We start from the raw sequence: 21,510 nt of genomic DNA, 5'->3' as shown, positions 1-21,510 counted from the left end.
GTAACTAATGGAGTGCCACAAGGATCAGTGCTGGGGCCACACTTATTTACTATATATATTAATGATTTGGATGAGGGAAATGAATGTACTATTGCCAAGTTTGCGAATGACACAAAAATAGGTGTGAAGGCAAGGGGTGAGGATGACACAAAGAGTCTACAGTGGGATATAGACGGGTTGAGTGAGTAGGCAAAAATGTGGCAGATGGAATATAATGTGGGAAAATGTGAGGTTATGCACTTTGGCAAGAAGAATAGAGGAGCTGAATATTATTTAAATGGAGAAAGACTGAAGAAAGCTGCAGCACAGAGGGATTTGGGAGTCCTCGCGCATGAATCCCAAAAAGCTAGCATACAAGTTCAGCAGGTAATAGGGAAGGCAAATGGAATGTTGGCCTTTATTTCAAAGGGAATGGAGTAGAAAAATAGGGAAGTCTTGCTAAAACTATACAAGGCACTAGCTAAACCACACCTAGAATACTGTGAACAGTTTTGGGCCCCTTATTTAAGGAAAGATATTTTGGCATTGGAGGCAGTCCAGAGAAGGTTCACTAGGTTGACCTCAGGGATGGAGGGATTTTCTTTTGAGGAGAGGTTGAGTCGGTTGGGCCTGTACTCATTGGAGCTTAGAAGAATGAAAGGCGACCTTATTGAAACATATAAGATTCTTAGGGGGCTTGATAGGATAGATGCTGAGAGGCTGTTTCCCCTTTTGGGAGAGTCTAGGACCAAAGGGCATAATCTCAGAGTAAGGGGGTGCCCATTTAAAACAGAGATGAGGAGGAATTTCTTCACTCAGAGGGTAGTCAATCTGTGGAATTCTTTATTGCAGAGGGCTGTAGAGGCTGGGTGGTTAAGCATATTCAAGGCTGAGATAGACAGATTTTTAATCAGTAAGAGAATCAAGGGTTATGGGGAAAAGGCAGGAAAGTGGAGTTGAGGATTATCAGATCAGCCATGATCTCATTGAAAGGCGGAGCAGACTCGATGGGCCGAATGGCCTACTTCTGCTCCTATGTCTTATGGCAGTGTAAACTCTCATTCCCACTCAACTCTCATTGACGCTTAACCCATTACTTCTCTGAAACAAAAATAAAAATACCTGGAAAAACTCAGCAGGTCTGGCAGCATCTGCGGAGAGGAGCACAGTTAACGTTTCGAGTCCGTATGACCCTTCAACAGAACTAAGTAAAAATAGAAAAGAGGTGAAATATAAGCTCTATTGAAGCAATAACGTGCACCTTTACCTGGTCTGCAACCTGATGGCCCTGTATCCAAGTCACTATGTCAGTGCCATTTGGCTGCCTGATTCTCATTACTTGTTATTAACATCACGAAGAAGCTTGAAGGCCCAAATATGGAGACTTAATCATTGTCAGACACCTGATCAGTGACAAGACTTATGTGTGGATTTTGCAACACTGCTTCAACATCTGGACAGCTGGGAGGCGTGTGAATGCCTTGCTCAGAGCTTATTCTGTCTGGTCCCCACCCAAGTCGAGGCTGGCAAACCTTGCATTTTTAAAGTTTGGGCCCAATAACTCATACCATTGAGAAGATGGGTGAGAGATGTGCTTATGACTTGCACTGGAAACCATTGCATTATCTCATTTTATGGCTTTTTTTCTAACTCTGACTTTGCCGGTAAAATCACCTTTAAAACATGTTTTAGCTTAAGATAAAAGCAAAAACTTGCGGATGCTGGAAATCCAAAACAAAAATAAAAATACCTGGAAAAACTCAGCAGGTCTGGCAGCATCTGCGGAGAGGGACACAGTTAACGTTTCGAGTCCGTATGACTCTTCAACAGAACTTGTTCTGTTGAAGGGTCATACGGACTCTAAACGTTAACTGTGTTCCTCTCCGCAGATGCTGCCAGACCTGCTGAGTTTTTCCAGGTATTTTTATTTTTGTTTTTAAACTTAAGATACATTGAATAAGACAATTTTCATCGGCTGTTGATTCTTATGATTAAAAAAATGCTTCCAAATGCACACTCAGAATAATTTATCATCTCAGCCATGTTGGAAATAATAAAGGTCACAACCATAAACCTGTTCCTCGACCCAAAGGCATGATTTATAACTATGGTGTAGCTGTACCACTCGAATGGACTTATTTAGAGCACAATGATGTTTTGCATTAAAATAATTATTTGGAAGGGTAAAACGCAGCATGAAGATTAGTCTTTTATCCCCACAATAAAATCATGACTCTTACTTCCCTTGACTTTTTTAAAGACTTTTTCATGTTAATGCGATCCAACTGGAAATGATTGGGGGGCCCCGAAATGAGATTCAAAGAGCTGCAGTTTGCAGACCCCTGCCCGGTTTAATATATGCACTTCTTAATTGTACCTTTCTCATGCACAAATATCTTCCATTCATCCTAAGCATTCATAGCTCTTGATCTGTCAGGCCATCATTGCATTGGCCAGCACCCTCTTACTGGCTTGCAGGTGTAAGCAAGACAGAAATAAAAGTTCCACTGAGGTGGCTTTCAGTAGGTCTGCTTACAGCAAGGACTTGTCACACGTAACTAAGTACTGTTAAACTTTGGAAATCTCTACCCCAGATGACCGAGCGTTCTCCGTCTTCGAGTATATTTGAGACTGAGATCAACAGATTTTGGACTATAAGAGCTATAGGGATTGGTTGGAAAAATGGCGTTGAGGTAGAACATTAGCCATGATCTTACTGAATGGTAGAACAGTCTCCGGGGGCTGTATGCCCAATTCTAGCTTCTGTTTCTTAAGTTCTTATAACAGTAGAGTTACCTTATCAGGTTTCCTGAGATGTGCCCTCTACTGTCTTGCATCCTGCTGAGTCTTGCAGATTTGGGAGGTAGGGCATTGACCTTTTTCAGCGATGTGCCTCTCATGCCCGCTGTGCTTCTCGGATGAGGGATGGCACCTATATCACATAATCATCGCTCCATCCTTTCTCTCATTCGTTCAAGCTTCCAGTGTTTCATCATCAAAGCAAAATTGCTTTTGCCTCCTTGGCTTTTTTTCTTCAGGGGGAATTGCCCAGTAAATAGCTATGCTACATTCCCGTGCTTCTATTTCAGGGTCTTAAATGGCTGTTTTAAAACTAATTTAAAGTGTTGACCGTGGTAATTTAATCCTGCACTCCTGGACATCTTGCTGTATGTTTGTTACAGCCTCATGCAGCATTTGGGCAATTTTAATCATAAAATGATTATGAACTTTCTGAATTACCTTAGTAATATACAGGCAATGCTCAGCACAAAAACTAGCTTTTCGAGCTTTTTCTCTTGGTATTAAGGATTCCATTTCGGACCTTATGTTCATCCCTGATCTTAATCGCTCCATCGCTGGAGGCTGTGCCTTTGGCTGTCATGACCATAAGCGCTGGAATTTCCTTCCTAAAGCATTCTGCTGCTCTATCTCTCTGCCCCTACTTTTTTAAGACATTCCTTAAAACCTACCTCTTTGACCAAGCGTTTGATCGCCTGTCCCAACATCTCACGTGGCTCAGCATCATAGCTCTCCTGTGAAGCACCTTGGGATGGTTTACGGCATTAACGGTGCTATACAAATGCAAGTTTTTGTTGAATTGTTCACCTTGTTCTCATAATAAAAATAAACCAATCCCACTTTGATGTGTTGTGTAATTCCAGTTGTTGCCCTGTGTTCCATATAATGTGGACCTTTAGGAAAATTAATGCGTAATGTGAATTAATTTTTGCACTGCAGCCTATTTTTTTGGTATTACTTGAATTACCAATTACCACTCGGCTCTTGACTCTAATGAAAAAGCAATCGACAGAAAAATATCTGTTAAGAAACACCTTTTCTCCATGAAGAGGGTAAACAAAGGGTAAAAAACCAAACAGGGTGAAACATTTTTTATTTTGGAATGTGATTCATTGTTTAGACAGCAGGTCCCACGCGTAGTATAATTTCTTTCAGATTGAAGAAGACAACATCCTTACAGTGTTGACATGTTGTAATGCATAGCAAAATTTGTAAGAACTGCTGAAATCTCAGCAGACAGCTTGTTGTAGCAGTGCAGTGAGTATGAGTTAAAGGTCACCCTTCCATTCCTCCATGTCTCTGAGCCAATTTCACTCAATGACAACATGTGCAGGGTTGCTGTGTGATCAATAAATCACAGGACAGGTGAGCACTGCTGGTGTACTGCCAAGTAAAGGCACAACTCTAATGATATGAGGGGAAAGATTCCTGTTGGATGGTTGATTTCATCATGCAATAACATAACTTCTCTTCGAGATGGACACTGCCATGGGTCAGCCTCTGCTCATTGTATTGTTCAATTCTGTTCTCAGAAAACGCACCAAATTTTAGTAACGGAAGAGCCAGTTTCTGCCCGGTCCCATTTTCCTGCTTTCTCTCTGTAATGTTTGCAAATCCTACTTTAAATAATTATCCAATACCTTTTTGAATGTTGCAGTACTATTTTAGCATTGATCACTAGTGACAGAGCACTCCACCTTCTTATGACTGCCTGGGGAAGTTCGAGCCATTTCCTTTATGTGGTTCCTGCTTAAATAAGAATTAATAGCAATTTAATTGTCTCCTGTGCCCATTCATACCTTCCATATCAATGGCCTTCCTTATTCTGCAACTCCTGGGGGTAAATTTCCTCAAAGCTGATTTAGTTCACTTTGACGGAAGTACGGCGGAAACTCCGTGGACATGCCCGCTTGAGAAACGTTTGGGCCAAGCTCCCTGTTCAGCCCACTTTGCACCTTCTCCTGAGACTATTCCACTCCTTTTCATCTTGTCTGTCAACCCTTCAGCACAGCAAGCATTTTGTCAGATTTGGTTTTAACTTAACTTTTAACTGCGACCCGGTAAATTGTTTGCTCCCTGTCCCAGGTTTTCCTGAGCAAAACACACCAAGCGTATAACTGAAGGATGACGTGGAGCTGCTAAAGCTCCCTGCCAATGTTTCCTTTAACAAATACACGTAACGTGAAATATGGCTTAGAAATAAAGCGCAGGATGTTCCTTGTTGCACTATTGCTGTTGGGTGTCCTTTTCTCCACTCGTTTACCGAGGGGGTCAACGTGAGTATGGAATGTGTTTCCCCGGTCTTATACCTTGCAGTAACGTTTTTTTGTTAATATTAGAGCCTCGACGAATATTTGCCCCCATGTCTGCAAATCGAACTTAGATGTGTGTTAAAGCCAGGGAGGCTGAAGAACAAAAGCTTCCTGAAGGTTTGTTGCCATTCTCCATCTGTTGGTGGTGACAATAGTTGAATGTTACTGTTGTCTTTACAGATTATGAAGGAGGTGCGGAGAGCACTTGGTAATGCTTCAGCCGATGACAGCAAGCTTCTGCTGCTTAGTGCCGTAGGGAGCGTGTTCTGCAGTGGCCTAGACTATTCCTACCTAATTGGCAGGTTGTCCAGTGACAGAAGGAAAGAGAGTGCTCGGATTGCAGAATCAATAAGGTACTTTGCGAATGGTGAAAAGACTATATTTGAATTGCACACAACTTGCAGAACTGGCTAGAAACATACAGCTGGCAATATACAGCAATTTAAAAATAAAATACAGAGAAGGCAGGCTTATCATTCAAATAGTCAAAACTCAAAATGTTAATCGCACCTTCCAGACACTGTCGGATCTGCTGTACCTTTCCAGCATTTTCTGTTTTATCTCAGCATTTGCAGTTCCCCCCCGCCCGCCATGATCTCTATTTCTTTGCTTGTGTTAGGAATTCAGACAGATAAATCTACAAAATCTGTTTCATTGCACTGCTGTCTTCTTTACTAAGATGGCCAACGAGCAGGAAGGCACTAAGTAAGACTACCTCAGCAGAGGCTGCACAAGAGAAGGGACCAGCTTAACACCATTTACCAGCTTGCCTTGGACAGCAGAAATAGTTAGGCGCATACACCCAGTAAACAAGGCGGACATTGTAAACCAGGCAGACAATAGTGCATTGACAAAGGACAACGGGAGTATCACTTGTTCATCATTTATTTCTCCTTCCAAGGCTCAAGGTACAAACCATAGGATCATTTAAAGAGCAGGAGCAGCAGTCAACGAGCGGAGGTAGATTTGGCACTTAACACATCCAATCATGATGGAGCAGCACAAAATATAAATAGAATGCTGAGCAAGAAAGCCAAGTTCAGCAGAAGTTGGATGACAATGTGCCAAAACCTAACAGTACACTGGTTGGACCATGCCTTGAGTACTACGCCCAGGTTTTGTCACAAAAGGACACATACACCTGGAGGCAGTAGAGATAAGAGCATCAGAGGACTGCACTGTATGAAAGTTTGGAAAAACTTGAGCTGCTCAAGTTTGCAACTGAGCGAGAGTGCAATGATAGAGAGTGCAATGATAGAGAATGTAATGATAGAGAATAGAGAATGCAATGATAGAGAGTGCAATGATAGAGAATGCAATGATAGAGAGTGTAATGATAGAGAATAGAGAGTGCAATGATAGAGAGTGCAATGAAAGAGAGTGCAATGATAGAGAATGCAATGATAGAGAATAGAGAATGCAATGATAGAGAGTGCAATGATAGAGAGTGCAATGATAGAGAGTGCAATGATAGAGAGTGCAATGATAGAGAGTGCAGTGATAGAGAGTGCAATGATAGAGAGTGCAATGATAGAGAGTGCAATGATAGAGAGTGTTATGATAGAGAGTGCAATGATAGAGAGTGCAATGATAGAGAATAGAGAATGCAGTGATAGAGAATAGAGAATGCAATGATAGAGAGTGCAATGATAGAGAGTGCAATGATAGAGAGTGCAGTGATAGAGAGTGCAGTGATAGAGAGTGTAATGATGGAGAGTGCAATGATAGAGAGTGCAATGATAGAGAGTGCAATGATAGAGAATGCAATGATAGAGAATAGAGAGTGCAATGATAGAGAGTGCAATGACAGAGAGTGCAATGACAGAGAGTGCAATGATAGAGAGTGCAATGATAGAGAGTGCAATGATAGAGAGTGCAATGATAGAGAGTGCAATGATAGAGAATGCAATGATAGCGAGTGCAATGATAGAGAATGCAATGATAGAGAGTGCAATGATAGAGAGTGTAATGATAGAGAGTGCAATGATAGAGAGTGCAATGATAGAGAGTGCAATGATAGAGAGTGCAATGATAGAGAATGCAATGATAGCGAGTGCAATGATAGAGAATGCAATGATAGAGAGTGTAATGATGGAGAGTGCAATGATAGAGAATGCAATGATAGAGAGTGCAATGATAGAGAATGCAATGATAGAGAGTGCAATGATAGAGAGTGCAATGATAGAGAGTGCAATGATAGAGATTGCAATGATAGAGAGTGCAATGATAGAGAGTGCAGTGATAGAGAGTGCAATGATAGAGAGTGCAATGATAGAGAGTGCAATGATAGAGAGTGTAATGATAGAGAGTGCAATGATAGAGAATGCAATGATAGAGAGTGCAATGATAGAGAATGCAATGATAGAGAGTGCAATGATAGAGAGTGCAATGATAGAGAGTGCAATGATAGAGATTGCAATGATAGAGAGTGCAATGATAGAGAGTGCAGTGATAGAGAGTGCAATGATAGAGAGTGCAATGATAGAGAGTGTAATGATAGAGAGTGCAATGATAGAGAGTGCAATGATAGAGAGTGCAATGATAGAGAATAGAGAATGCAGTGATAGAGAATAGAGAATGCAATGATAGAGAGTGCAATGATAGAGAGTGCAATGATAGAGAGTGCAGTGATAGAGAGTGCAGTGATAGAGAGTGTAATGATGGAGAGTGCAATGATAGAGAGTGCAATGATAGAGAGTGCAATGATAGAGAATGCAATGATAGAGAATAGAGAGTGCAATGATAGAGAGTGCAATGATAGAGAGTGCAATGACAGAGAGTGCAATGACAGAGAGTGCAATGATAGAGAGTGCAATGATAGAGAGTGCAATGATAGAGAGTGCAATGATAGAGAGTGCAATGATAGAGAATGCAATGATAGAGAGTGCAATGATAGAGAGTGCAATGATAGAGAGTGCAATGATAGAGAATGCAATGATAGCGAGTGCAATGATAGAGAATGCAATGATAGAGAGTGCAATGATAGAGAGTGCAATGATAGAGAGTGCAATGATAGAGATTGCAATGATAGAGAGTGCAATGATAGAGAGTGCAGTGATAGAGAGTGCAATGATAGAGAGTGCAATGATAGAGAGTGCAATGATAGAGAGTGTAATGATAGAGAGTGCAATGATAGAGAATGCAATGATAGAGAGTGCAATGATAGAGAATGCAATGATAGAGAGTGCAATGATAGAGAGTGCAATGATAGAGAGTGCAATGATAGAGATTGCAATGATAGAGAGTGCAATGATAGAGAGTGCAGTGATAGAGAGTGCAATGATAGAGAGTGCAATGATAGAGAGTGTAATGATAGAGAGTGCAATGATAGAGAGTGCAATGATAGAGAGTGCAATGATAGAGAATAGAGAATGCAGTGATAGAGAATAGAGAATGCAATGATAGAGAGTGCAATGATAGAGAGTGCAATGATAGAGAGTGCAGTGATAGAGAGTGCAGTGATAGAGAGTGTAATGATGGAGAGTGCAATGATAGAGAGTGCAATGATAGAGAGTGCAATGATAGAGAATGCAATGATAGAGAATAGAGAGTGCAATGATAGAGAGTGCAATGATAGAGAGTGCAATGACAGAGAGTGCAATGATAGAGAGTGCAATGATAGAGAGTGCAATGATAGAGAGTGCAATGATAGAGAGTGCAATGATAGAGAGTGCAATGATAGAGAATGCAATGATAGCGAGTGCAATGATAGAGAATGCAATGATAGAGAGTGCAATGATAGAGAGTGCAATGATAGAGAGTGCAATGATAGAGAATGCAATGATAGCGAGTGCAATGATAGAGAATGCAATGATAGAGAGTGCAGTGATAGAGAGTGCAGTGATAGAGAGTGTAATGACAGAGAGTGCAATGACAGAGAGTGCAATGATAGAGAGTGCAATGATAGAGAGTGCAATGACAGAGAGTGCAATGATAGAGAGTGCAATGATAGAGAGTGCAATGATAGAGAGTGCAATGATAGAGAGTGCAATGATAGAGAGTGCAATGATAGAGAGTGCAATGATAGAGAGTGCAATGATAGAGAGTGCAATGATAGAGAGTGCAATGATAGAGAGTGCAATGATAGAGAGTGCAATGATAGAGAGTGCAATGATAGAGAGTGCAATGATAGAGAATGCAATGATAGCGAGTGCAATGATAGAGAGTGTAATGATGGAGAGTGCAATGATTGAGAGTGCAATTATAGAGAGTGCAGTGATAGACATAGAAAATAACAAATAGTGTAGAAAGGCCAAATTCAAAATATTGATCAAATTAAACAACAGCTTGCATTTATATTTTTCCCTTAATGCACAAAAATGCCCCCCTTCACGGGAGCGTTAGCAAAGAAAATTTGACACTGGGCCACCTACAGCAATGCTAGGACAGGTGACCAAAAGCTTGGTCAAAGGGGTTGAGTTTAAGAAGCCTCTTAAAGGAGGAGAGTGAGAATTAGGGAGAGATTTCCAGAGTTTAGGAAGCTGAAGACACAGGCACCAATGGCAAAGCGATTAAAATCGGGGATGCGCAAGAGGTCAAAATTGGAGGAGCGCAGCGATCTCTGTGGGCTGGAGAAGGTTACAAAGATAGGGAGGGGCGAGCCCACAGAGACATTTGAAGCCTAAGTTCAAGTAAACAGAAGGAAAATTTCGGGTTGATTCCAGGAAGTTTGCACAGAATAGTCAAAACATGGAATCTACTAGTCACAGAGGCATAAAAAAACCTGTTATCATTTAAGAAGTAGCTGAATGTTGTAAATGAGGAAGGACCCTAGATACCTTCTGGATGAATGAGCTGGGAATAGGCCAATTGACAACCTTCAGGCAATTGTGTAATTGCCTTAAGTTTAGATGCAGAATCTGACCCCTCAGGAGACATCCGGGAGCATGTGAGCTCAGAAAAACAAAATGTTCTGAAAGACAAATAATTGTCTTTACATCTGTACAAGGTGAAGTTCACCATCAGCTATTGGGATTAGAGATCTCTGCGTTAAACCTGAAAAAACATTTTAAAAGTTGCCTGAACTCACCACAGTTACCAAGGGGCAGGAATAGGCCATTCAGCCCCTCTTGCATGTTCCATTAGACCATGACTGATCTGTTTCCTAACTCCATCTATCCACCTTGGTCCTGTACCTTCTATACCCTGAATACCCTCGCCCAATAAAAATCTATCGGCCTCTGTTTTGAAATGATTAATCGACAGCTTTTCGGGGGGGGTGGAGAGTAACAAATTTCCCCAACCCTTTGTGTGAAAAAATGCTTCCTGACATCAGCCCTGAACGGCCTAACTCTGATTTTAAGGTTATGACCCTTTGTGATTCAAACCACCTGAGGAAACAGTTTCTCTCCACCCTGTCAAATCCTTTAATCACCTCAAAATACCTCAATCAGCTCGCCCCATAATCTTCTATTTTCAAGGGACTGCGTGCCGAGACAATGCAACTTTTGAGTTCCTGACTTTGAAAAGGACTGAAAAAATTGTCCAAGTGACTTTTTAAAAGTAATTTAAAACAAGCTAAGTTATTCAAATAGATTAGATTATTAACATGGCTAACCATATTTGTTCATCAGTGGATTTGTATTTAGTTCTTTTTACATGCTACGGCCTACTCGCCCTGTGAACAGATTGTGATGATCTCAAGTCATAATTTGCATTTTATGAGATTTAGAGCCAATTAATTGTATCCCATCACTTTACAAGGAGGTACGTCAATGGCTTTGAGGCAGGAATATCCCGATGGAGCACATCCATTAGGCAGAATATGTCATAGCGTTAAGCTTTATTAATACAGGTCTGAGTTCCATTACATTGAAAGAATGTCCTGTAGGTTCTCTTGGACGAGCCATTCCGTGGAGAATACAGATAAAATAATCCGTCTGATTTCGCTCTACTTTCTAAAATGGGATGTAACCCAGGATGGATGCATAATTTATTGATTCATTGCTCAGTTATTACTACAGCCAAACCCATTTGTGGATCTTGTTGAAGAATATGGCTGCAGAGTTTGCTCAGGGGTAGAATCGTCGGCTCGGCGAGCGGTAGCAGGGCCTGCTCGCCGAGGCGTAAAATGACGTGCGGTGACGTCTGGGCGTGCGTCCCGATGTCACCGCATGTCATTCAGATTTTCAGTTCGGTGGGCTCGTACCCGAGTCGGCTGCGCGCCCGCCAAACTGTCAAAGGCCTATTCAGGCCAGTTAACTATCAATTAAAGCAATAAACTGAGCTTCCCGTCCAACCTTAAGGTTGGCGGGCAGGCGAAGAGCCCAGGCGGCCTTCGCATTTATCATGGAACCTCATCCACAGGCGGGATGAGGTTTCATGAAGGTTTTGAAAGGTTTGAAAAAATTTTTGATGACATTCATAGACATGTCCCCAGCTCATGTGACAGTTTCACATGAGGTGACATGTCCTAAAAAAGTTTTTTTTTCCTTTATTAAGATTTTTTAAACTTAAACTAATCCTCCTGAGGAACTCCGTGCCTCGGGGAGATATCTGCACCCTTATGCACATATGCGCAAAAGAGCGCAGGCCCCGACTCAGGTAAACCCCCCCCTCGCCTGCACAGGGAGTGCTCAGCGCTTCCGAGTGCACATCACTCTGGGTGGGCCTTAATTGGCCCACCCACATAAAATGGCGGCACCCAGTCAATCATGGGTGGCAATCGGCTGTGCGCCCGCCCGCTCCCACACAACCCCCCCCCCCCAAACAGGGAGAAAATTCTCTCCCAAGAAACAATATTCACTGCATTCCAAAGCCAATCAGATAAAGAAAAAAAGACTTTCCCTTATATTGTGTTTTTCACGACTTCCAGACGTCTCAAAGCAATTTACAGCCAAGGAAATACTTTTTGAAGTATAGTCACTGTAGGAAATGTGGCAATCAGTTCACACCCAGTAAACCCCTACAAATAGCAATGTGATAATGACCGGATTATTTATTTATTCATTCAGGGCATGTGTGTGTCGCTGGCTACTCCAGCATTTGTTGCCCATCCCTAATTGCCCTTGAGAAGGTGGTGGCAAGCCACCTTCTTGAACCACTGCAGTCCTTGTGGTGTAGGTGCACCCACAGTGCTCCTAGGAAGGGAGTTTCAGAATTTTAACCCAGTGACAGTGAAGGAACAGTGATATAGTTTCAAGCCAGGATGGTGTGTGACTTGGAGGGAAACTTGCAGGTAGGTGGTGGTGTTCCCATGTATCTGCTGTCCTTGCTCTTCTAGGTGGTAGAGGCACGAGTTTGGAAGATGCTTTGTATATTCCAAGGGGGAAGCGAATTCACAAATCTGTCTAGGCATTGCTTACAACATTCCTCGATGAGGTGATAACTCATCTCCCATTATGCCCCATTGCCTGTAACGGTGGGAGCAATTAGTTCCTGGATGTCTTTGGAAGTACCTTGTCTGGCAACAGGATGAGGTTCCATTGCCTCTTAGAGAGTCACCCTGCAGCACTCCAGCCAGTGGCTTGTGTGCATTTTTTAAAACTCAGGTCTTATTTTAAAAGTCCAATATTGCTGGGCGTAATTCAGATTTTTCTTGATTATCATGACACTTGTAGATGATGGACTGGCTTCAGGGAGTCAGGAGGTGAGTTACTCACCGCAGAATTCCCAGCCTCTGACCTGCTCTTGCGATAATCTGTTTTTTGTGATGTTGGTCAAGGGATAAATATTGCCAGGGCACTGGGTGGGGAGGGGGTAATTCTCCTGTTCTTCTTCGAAATAGTGCCATAGGATCTTTCACATGCACCTGAGCAGACTGACAAGGCCACAGTTTGACGTCTCATTTGAAAGACTTCAGATATGAAGTGTTGTAAGATATTTTTGGGAACTGTGATATGTTGCTATACAAATGCAAATCTTTCTATCGCTTGACTTTACGGTGCGTTTTTTGACAGAACCTAACACTGTAGCTGACCCATATGTATCATTGTGAGTGATTACCATTGACAAGGAATTTAGAAAAACGTCTCTCTCTCTCTGATGAGGGAAAGCATTTCTCCACCTCACTCACTTCACCCCACGACCCCCCCCTCCCCGCTCCCCTCAGCTGCCTCCCCAATGACCCACAAGTGAATTTATTGCAAGGAAAAGAAAAGGCAACCAGGGTATTTGCTACATTAAATGATTTTTTGAAAATAAACCTTGGAAACAATGAATAGATGTAAAATAAATATTCAGAGTAAACATTCCTGAGCTAAGAGTCAGATACTTGCGCAAATGCTGGCTACTTTGACTACTGGCACGAGATGCCTGGTTAATTCTTAACCGTTTTCTAACATGGTGGGCTTAGGCTAGGAGGTTACCGTGTAAAAATTCGCAGCGTGTCTAAACTCGGCCCACTTTATTAAAGAATCAAAGCATCTGCAAATTCGAAACTCCCACTGGTTCTCTCCCTGTCTAGAGAGATGAACATTCTTGCTGATTTCCAGAGCATTTAAATCCGATCCACCACAGTGATAAAAATTATCGATTTTCGTTTTTTTCTGATTGTGATTTTTCTGAACTTGCCTATTCCGCAGACAGCATTAACAGCGAGCTGTCCCATGATTTTCAAATACACCATCGAATCAGAGAATGATGCAGCTCCGGCCCATCTTGCTGTATACGGCTCTTTGAAAGAGCGATCCAGTTTTTCCCCAATCACCTGTTCTTTCCCCTTGGACCTGAAGTTTCTTCCCCTTCAAGTATTTATCCAACTCCCCTTTCCAATTTACTAATGAACCTGCTTCCACCACCCTCTCAGGCAGCGCATTCCCAATTGCAACAACTCGCTGGTTTAAAAAAAGTTCTCTTCACTCCCCTTTAGTCTGTCCAATATATACAGATAGAAGTATTAGCTCTGCTTGTATTTGGTTGATTGCTGAGGCGATAAGAATAGTTGGAGAATTTCACGAGATGAGACAATTGAAAAATTCTATTATACCTGTGCCAATTTGGAATTTATTGATGAAACAAGCAACACTGTGTATATCTAAAAGCTCCGTTTGTTGCCAATACAGCCATGTGCAGTTCCAGTGTTCTGCTCCATTAAGTCATTGCAAGCAACAGAGTGGGCAGCAGCCAGGGCCAAAGATGGCGCTGCTCAAATCATCACGGCTGTCTTTTAGGTGGCGTCCTTTAATTCCTAGTTGAAGCAGATTGGCCGGAGCACCTGTCACTTACAGAGAGGGAACAGGATGCTGTTTGCCTGTCCGGAACCTAAGACACAGAGTTTACAGAAAGCAGAAAGGAGTTGAGTGACAAACACAAATGCAGCAATGATGACAGGGTTGGGTCATGATAGAGGGATTAGGGGTGAAGGGGGTGGTGGAGCTGGTGGGTCATGGGAAACGTTGCCATGAAAGAGTTAAATAATATAATTGTATTACATTATTTCAGGCGTTATTCCATAACAGGGAGGCACAGCCCCAGCAACTGAGTGCAGTCACCATCGAGGTTTGGGCGGATTGTGCATGTGTGTGGTGATGTCACCATGCGAGATGTACTGATGTAATTGATGCAGGCGCAGAGGGCTGCAGGCAGGCTGGGCGCATCAGAGTGACATCATTGGATTTCCGCACATTTGCAGACCAGTGTGTATGTACAGCAGGCATCTGGCGCTGGCAAGAGACACGGTGTATCTAAAAGTTATTTATAGGGGGAGGTGATGGCATAGTGGTATTGTCGCTGGTCTAGTTATCCAGGGTAATGCTCTGGAGACCCAGGTGCAAATCCCACCACAGCAGATGGTGCAATTTGAATTCAATAAAAATCTGGAATTAAAAGTCTAATGGTGACCACAAAACCATTGTTGTTAAAAACCCATCTGGTTCACTGGTGCCCTTTTACCTGGTCTAGCCTACATGTCACTCCAGACCCACAGCAAAGGGTCAGAAAAAGAAATGCCCTCTCAACAAGGGCAATTAGGGATGGGCAGTAAATGCTGGCCTAGCCAACAATGCCCACATCGAATATAAAAAACAATTAGGGTATAGAAGGAAGCCACTCGGCCTATCAAGTGCATGCCAGTTCTCTGTAGATCACCCCAGTCAGTCCTGTTCATTCCCCCACGTTCCCATCCAATTTCCTCCTGAAATCATTCATCATCTCCACTTCCACCACCCTTGCAGGCAGCAAGTTCCAGGATATTGCCACTTATGAATATATGAATTAAGAGCAGGAGCCTGCTCTGCCATTCAATAAGACCATGGCTAATCTGATTGTAACCTCCCACCTACTGTTGAAAAACTTTCACCTCCTTGTTTATCAAGAACCTATCTACCTCTGCCTTAAAAACATTCAAAGACTCTGCATCCACCGCCTTTTGAGGAAGAGAGTTCAAAAGACTCATGACCCTCTGGGAGAAAAAATTTCTCCTCATTTCTGCCTTAAAAGTTAGCTTGACATCTGTCGTGGGGAAGTTGTTAGAATTGATCGTCAAGGAGGTTATAGCTGAGCACTTAGAAGAGCTCAAGGCAATTGGGAAGAGTTGGCATGGGTTTGTGAAAGAAAAATCATGTTTAACCAGTTTATTGGAGTTTTTTGAAGGAAGCAGACATGCGCAGTAGGTAAAGGGGAGCCTGTAGATGTACTGTACCTGGATTTCCAGAAGGCATTTGATAAGATGCCACATCAAAGGCTATTACAGAAAATAAAAGTGCATGATGTAGGGGGTAACATATTAGCATGGATAGAAGATTGGCTGGCTGGCAGAAAGCAGAGAGGATGCATAAACGGGTCTTTTTCAGACTGGCAGGGTGCGATGAGTGGAGTACCACAGGAGTCTGTGCTGGGGCCTCAGCTTTTTATGATTTACATCAATGACTTGGATGAGGGGAGTGAAGACATGGTAGCTAAATTTGCAGATGACACAAAGATAGGTAGGAAAGTATGTTGTGAAGAGGACATGGGGAGGTTGCAGATGGATTTAGATAGGTTGACTGAGTGGGCAGAAATCTGGCAAATGGAGTTTAGTGTGGGAAAATGTGAAGTTGATCACTTTGGCAGGAAGAACAAAAAAGCAGAGTATTACTTAAATGAAGAACAGCTGCATAATTCTGAGGTGCAGAGGGATCTAGGTGTTCTCGTACATGAGTCACAGAAAGTTAGTATGCAGGTACAACAAGTAATTAAGAAGGCTAATGGAATGTTATCCTTTATTATGAGAGGGATTGAACATAAAAGTAAGGATATTATGCTTCTGTTATATAAGGCATTAGTGAGACCGGACCTCGCATACTATGTGCAGTTTTGGCCTCCTTATTTAAGGAAGGATGTAAATGCATTGGATGCAGTTCAGAGGAGGTTTACTAGACTGATAGCTGGAATGAGTGGGTTGTCTTATGAGGGAAGGTTGGACAGACTGGGCTTGTTTCCACTGGAGTTTAGAAGAGTGAGGGGTAATTTGATTGAAGTATACAAGATCCTGAACGGCCTTGACAAAGTGGATGTCGAAAGGGTGTTTCCTCTTGTGGGTCAGTCCAGAACTAGGGGACACTGTTTTAAAATTAGGGGTCGCTCTTTTAGGACAGAGATGAGGAGAATTTTTTTTTCTCAGGGGGTTGTGCTACTTTGGAATTCTCTACCTCAGAAGGAAATGGAGGCAGGGTCATTGAATATTTTTAAGGCAGAAGTAGATAGATCCTTGTTAGGCAACGAAATCAAAGGTTATCAGTGTTAGATGGGAATGTGGAAAACGAAATACAAGATCATCAGCCATGATCTTATTGAATAGCGGAGCAGGCTCAATAGGCCGAATGGTCTACTCCTGCTTCTATTTCTTATGTTCTAAATGGACGACCCCTTATTTTTAAACAATGATCTTTAGTTCTAGATTTTCCCACATCTACCCTGTAAAGACTCAGGATCTTAAAGGTTTCAATCAAGTCACCACTTACTCTTCTAAACTCCAGTGGATACAAACCTAGCCTGTCCAACCTTTACTCATAAGACAACCGCCCATTCCTGGTATTAGTCTCGTAAACTATGTCTGAACTGCTTCTAATGCGTTCACATCCGTCCTTAAATAAGGAGACCAATACTGTACACAGTACTCCTGATGTGGCACCCCAAATACAGCGTAAAACAGCTCAGCCCCACACCCTCCCTGCATCTCTTGCCTTAAACCTTAAATCTGTAACCCTTAGACTTTGTACAATCAAATAATGGGAGCAGCTTTTCTTTGTCTATGTTATCTAAACCTGTCATTTGTTAGAGATTCAATTAGTCGTTGGAGTAATGATCTTTTTATTATTTTATTAACACATTGGGTTAGAGACTTTTCTACTGTAAATCTGTAAGTGCATAACTGTTTGGCTATTCACTCATTCGTTATTTAATAAATGCATTTACTATTTTAAACTTTAAACAAGGACTTTAATGTGATGTTCTACCACTTTCAAAGACTATCATGGGGTCAAAAGGCATAGGATGGTCTGGTATCCAAAAGCAATTACCAAACAAGCTTTTCGTTTGTTTTCCTGGGCACATAGTTTGAATTCAAGGCAAGGATAGGCCCTTAAAAGTTTGAAGATTCAGCGTTTGTCCATCAGAGTGATGGCCACATCCCATAATTTCACACTTAAAAACAAATAAGTTGCTTAAGTGGCTGCCTAGAATAATAACATTTTATTTTATTCATCCACGGGATGTGGGCTTCACTGGCCGGGCCAGCATTTATTGCCCATCACTAGTTGGCCTTGAGAAGGTGGTGGTGAGCTGCCTTCTTGAACCACTACAGTCCATGTACACACACAGCGCGGTTAGCTTACTGCATAACTGAAGTAAAGTTATTTAAAAAAGCATACCCGACCACGACAGTAACTTGAAACCCAACAGGTGACAACTCGATGATGAACTTTATTTTTTCTGCCTGAAGCGTCTTTTTTCCTATTTAAATATGATTCAATTTTGTCAGCAAGTTTGTTTGGATTACAAAATTGTTTCCCGACACAAAGGTTCTAAAAGATATCAGGCTAAAATGCATCTGCACCAAGGTGATGCTACATAGACTGCATCCTTTCCTTGGGGACAGATAGCGATGTGTGCCATTACCTGTGTGATCCGCTTGGATTTCTTCATGGATATCAATTTTTAGCCCAACCTCTCTTCAGTAAACTAAAGATCAGTAAGAGCTGCACGAGGAGACAGGTGACAACGCCAGAATGAGGACGTAGACCGAGTGAGTAGCGAATTAGGTTCACATGGTAAGTTCTGGTAAGTCCTTTTCAGGTTTTAACTATGGATTAAGAATCAAGATCTGCCATAGTACTAATCTTCAAGTAAGTTAGGCTTGCTTGCCAAACAGAGAACTGTCTGGAGTGGCAGTTATCTGTCAATCACCTGAAAGCAGTTGGTTCAAGTGGTGCTAATTACTGTAGCAGGAAGCTAAACTAGCTACTGACTCATCAGAAGGTCTGTAAAAGAGAGAGGCTTTTCAAGCCGCATGATCAGTAAGGGGCATGCAAGGAGACAGGCAACTACGCCGGAGTGAGACGGAGATTTAACGAATAGCAAATTAGATTCACGTGGGTATTTGGTGCACGGGAAAAAGGGTGTGGTATACATAGGAATTATTTTTAGTTAAGTGAATAATTAAATTAAGTTAACTAAATAACATAAGTAGCAGTGACAGGACAGGTGTTATGTTGCAGCTGTTGAATGAATGTGGGAGCTTTTGAACGCCAAGGTGATCATGACAAACACGTCTGCAGGAAGTGTAAACAGCTAGGGGAATTCCAGATCAGGATTATTGATCTGGAAGCCGAACTGCAGACACTGCACAACATAAGGGAGGGGGAGAAACACCTGGACAGTTTGTTCCAGAAGATGGTCACGCCTCTTAGAATAGGGTCGTCTGTTTTGGTCGGCAGTGAGGGACAGGAGGAAGTGACCAGGAGTGAGGCAGGTATTGGGACCGAGCACACAGTAGTGGAAGAGCTGCAGACTTTGCAATTGTCAAATAGGTTTGAGGTGCTCACAGCCTGTGTGGATGAAAGCAAGGTCTGCCAGGTAGATGAGCAGGCTGGGCATGGCACCATGGTACAGGAAGCTGTTCAAGTGGGGGGAGCAAACAGGAATGTAGTGGTAGTAGGGGACAGTATAGCGGGGGAGATTGACACTGTTCTCTGCAGCAGAGAGTGAGGGTCCAGGTGGCTGTGTTGTCTCCTCGGTGCCAGGGTTCGGGACATCTGTTCAGGGCAGGAGAGGAACTTGCATTGGGAGGGGGAGGATCCGGTCATCGTTTCCATGTAGGTACCAATGACATAGGCGGGACAAGGAGGGAGGTTCTGCATAGTCAGTATGACAAGTTAGGCACCAAATTAAGAAGCAGAACCTCAAAGGTAATAATCTCTGGATTATTACCTGAGCCACGTGGAGATTGGCAGAGGGCAAATAAGATTAGAGATATAAATGCATGGCTCAAAGACTGGGGCAGGAGAAGTGGGTTCCAGTTCGTGGGACACTGGGCACCAGTACTGGAAAAAGTCAGAGCTGTACCATTGGGACAGTCTACACCTGAACTGTGCTGTGATGAGTTTTCTTGTGAATCGCATAACTAGGGAAGTAGAGGGGGCTTTAACCTAAACAAGGGGGGTGACGGATCAAGCTTGGGTAGGTGTGGCTTATCAAGGGGTAGATTCAAGGCAGGACACCATAACAGTAATATGGGAAATGAGGGTCATAGAATAGCAGGAAGGCACAGAGAGCTCAAACCTAAGAATACACCAATAGTCAAAACTAGATGTTACAAAGATAACAAAAAGACAAAAGTAAAGGCTCTGTATCTGAATGCTTGTAGCATTCATAACAAAGTGAACGAATTAATAGCTCGCATTGAAGTAAATAAATATGATCTGATAGCCATAGCTATCAAATGTGGCTGCAGGATGACAAGGATTGGGTCCTGAATATTATGGGGTATATGACATTCAAGAAGAATAGGAAGCTAGGTAAAGGTGGAGGGGTAGCACTGTTGATCAAGGATGGCATTGGTGCAATAGTTAGAGATGACCTTGGTTCAGGAGATCAGGATGTAGACTCGGTTTGGGTGGAGATGAGGGATAGTAGGGGAAAGAAGTCACTAGTGGGAGTGGTCTACAGGCCCCCTAACAGTAACCACAATGTAGGACAAAGTATACAAGAAGAAATATTGGATGCTTGTGATAAAGGGACAGCAATAATCATGGGTGATTTTAACCTACATATAAACTGGAAAAATCAGTTTGAAAGTAGTAGCCTGGATGAGGAGTTCATAGAATGCTTTCAAGAGAGTTTTTTAGAGCAGCACATTCTGAAACCAACCAGAGAGCAGGTTATATTAGATTTGGTATTGTGTAATGTGACAGGATTAATTAATGACCTCAGAGTGAAGGCTTCCCTTCAGCCACAATATGATTGAATTTTACAACCAGTTTGAAAGGGAGAAGAGTGCGTCTAACACTAGTATTTTAAACTTAAATAAGGGCAACTTTGTGGGCATGAACGCTGAGCTAGCTGAAGTGAACTGGGAAACTAAGCTAGGGGATAGATCGATAGATGAGCAGTGGCAGACATTTAAGAAGATATTTCAGAATATTCAGAATAAGTATATTCCTACTATAAAGAAAGATTCTAAGGGGAGGACACACCAACCGTGGTCAACGAAAGAAGTTGAGGAAAGCGTCAAACTTAAGAAAGAAGTATATAACTGTGCAAAGATCAGTGGCAGGTCAGATGATTGATCAGAATATAAAGAACAGCAGAGAATGACTGAAAGGTTAATCAGGAGTTAGAAATTAGAGTATGAGAGGAAACTAGATGGAAATGTAAAATTAGATAGCAAGAGTTTCTACAGGTATTTAAAAAGGAAAAGAGCAAGTAAAGTGAGTGTTGGTCCTCTGGAGAGTGACAGTGGGGAGTTAATAGTAGATAATAAGGAAATAGTGGAAGAAATGAACAAATATTTTGCTTCTGTGTCCACTATAGAGGATACAAAAAACATTCCAGTAATAGCTGCATCGGCACACAGTAGCAGCAGTGTGTACCATCTACAAGATGCACTGCAGAAATTCACCAAGGCTCCTTCGACAGCACCTTCCAAACCCACAACCATTACCATCTAGGAGGACAAGGGCAGCAGATAGATGGGAACACCAGCACCTGGAAGTTCCCCTCCAAGTTACTCACCATCCTGATTTTGAAATATATCGCTGTTCCTTCACTATCGCTGGGTCAAAATCCTGGAACTTTCTCCCTAACTACACTGTGGGTGTACCTACGCCACATGGACTGCAGCAGTTCAAGAAAGCAGCTCATCACCACTTTCTCAAAGGCAATTAGGGATGGGCAATAAATGCTGGCCCAGCCAGCGAAGCCCACATTCCATGAAAGAATGAAAAAAAGGTGTTCAGAAAAGATAGGAAAGAAATGAAAGGAGATGGGGTGGCATTTTTGGTTA

At 42.4% G+C, this 21,510-nt stretch overlaps 1 protein-coding gene across 1 annotated transcript in view; it reads left to right on the top strand.

The window, feature by feature from the left end:
* Nucleotides 1-21,510, top strand: part of LOC144682213 (chromodomain Y-like protein 2) — a 138,748-nt gene that overhangs the window by 75,132 nt on the left and 42,106 nt on the right. The window contains exon 4 of the mRNA XM_078544623.1: nt 5,271-5,443. Coding sequence (XP_078400749.1) covers nt 5,271-5,443 — 173 coding nt within the window. The remainder of the gene's footprint in view (nt 1-5,270; nt 5,444-21,510) is intronic.

The sequence above is a fragment of the Cetorhinus maximus genome, chromosome 6 (assembly GCF_964194155.1).
Source record: "Cetorhinus maximus chromosome 6, sCetMax3.hap1.1, whole genome shotgun sequence".
Classification (NCBI taxonomy): Eukaryota; Metazoa; Chordata; class Chondrichthyes; order Lamniformes; family Cetorhinidae; genus Cetorhinus; species Cetorhinus maximus.
The sequence above is the reverse complement of the archived record's forward strand: the minus strand, read 5'-3'. Positions and strand labels throughout refer to the sequence as shown.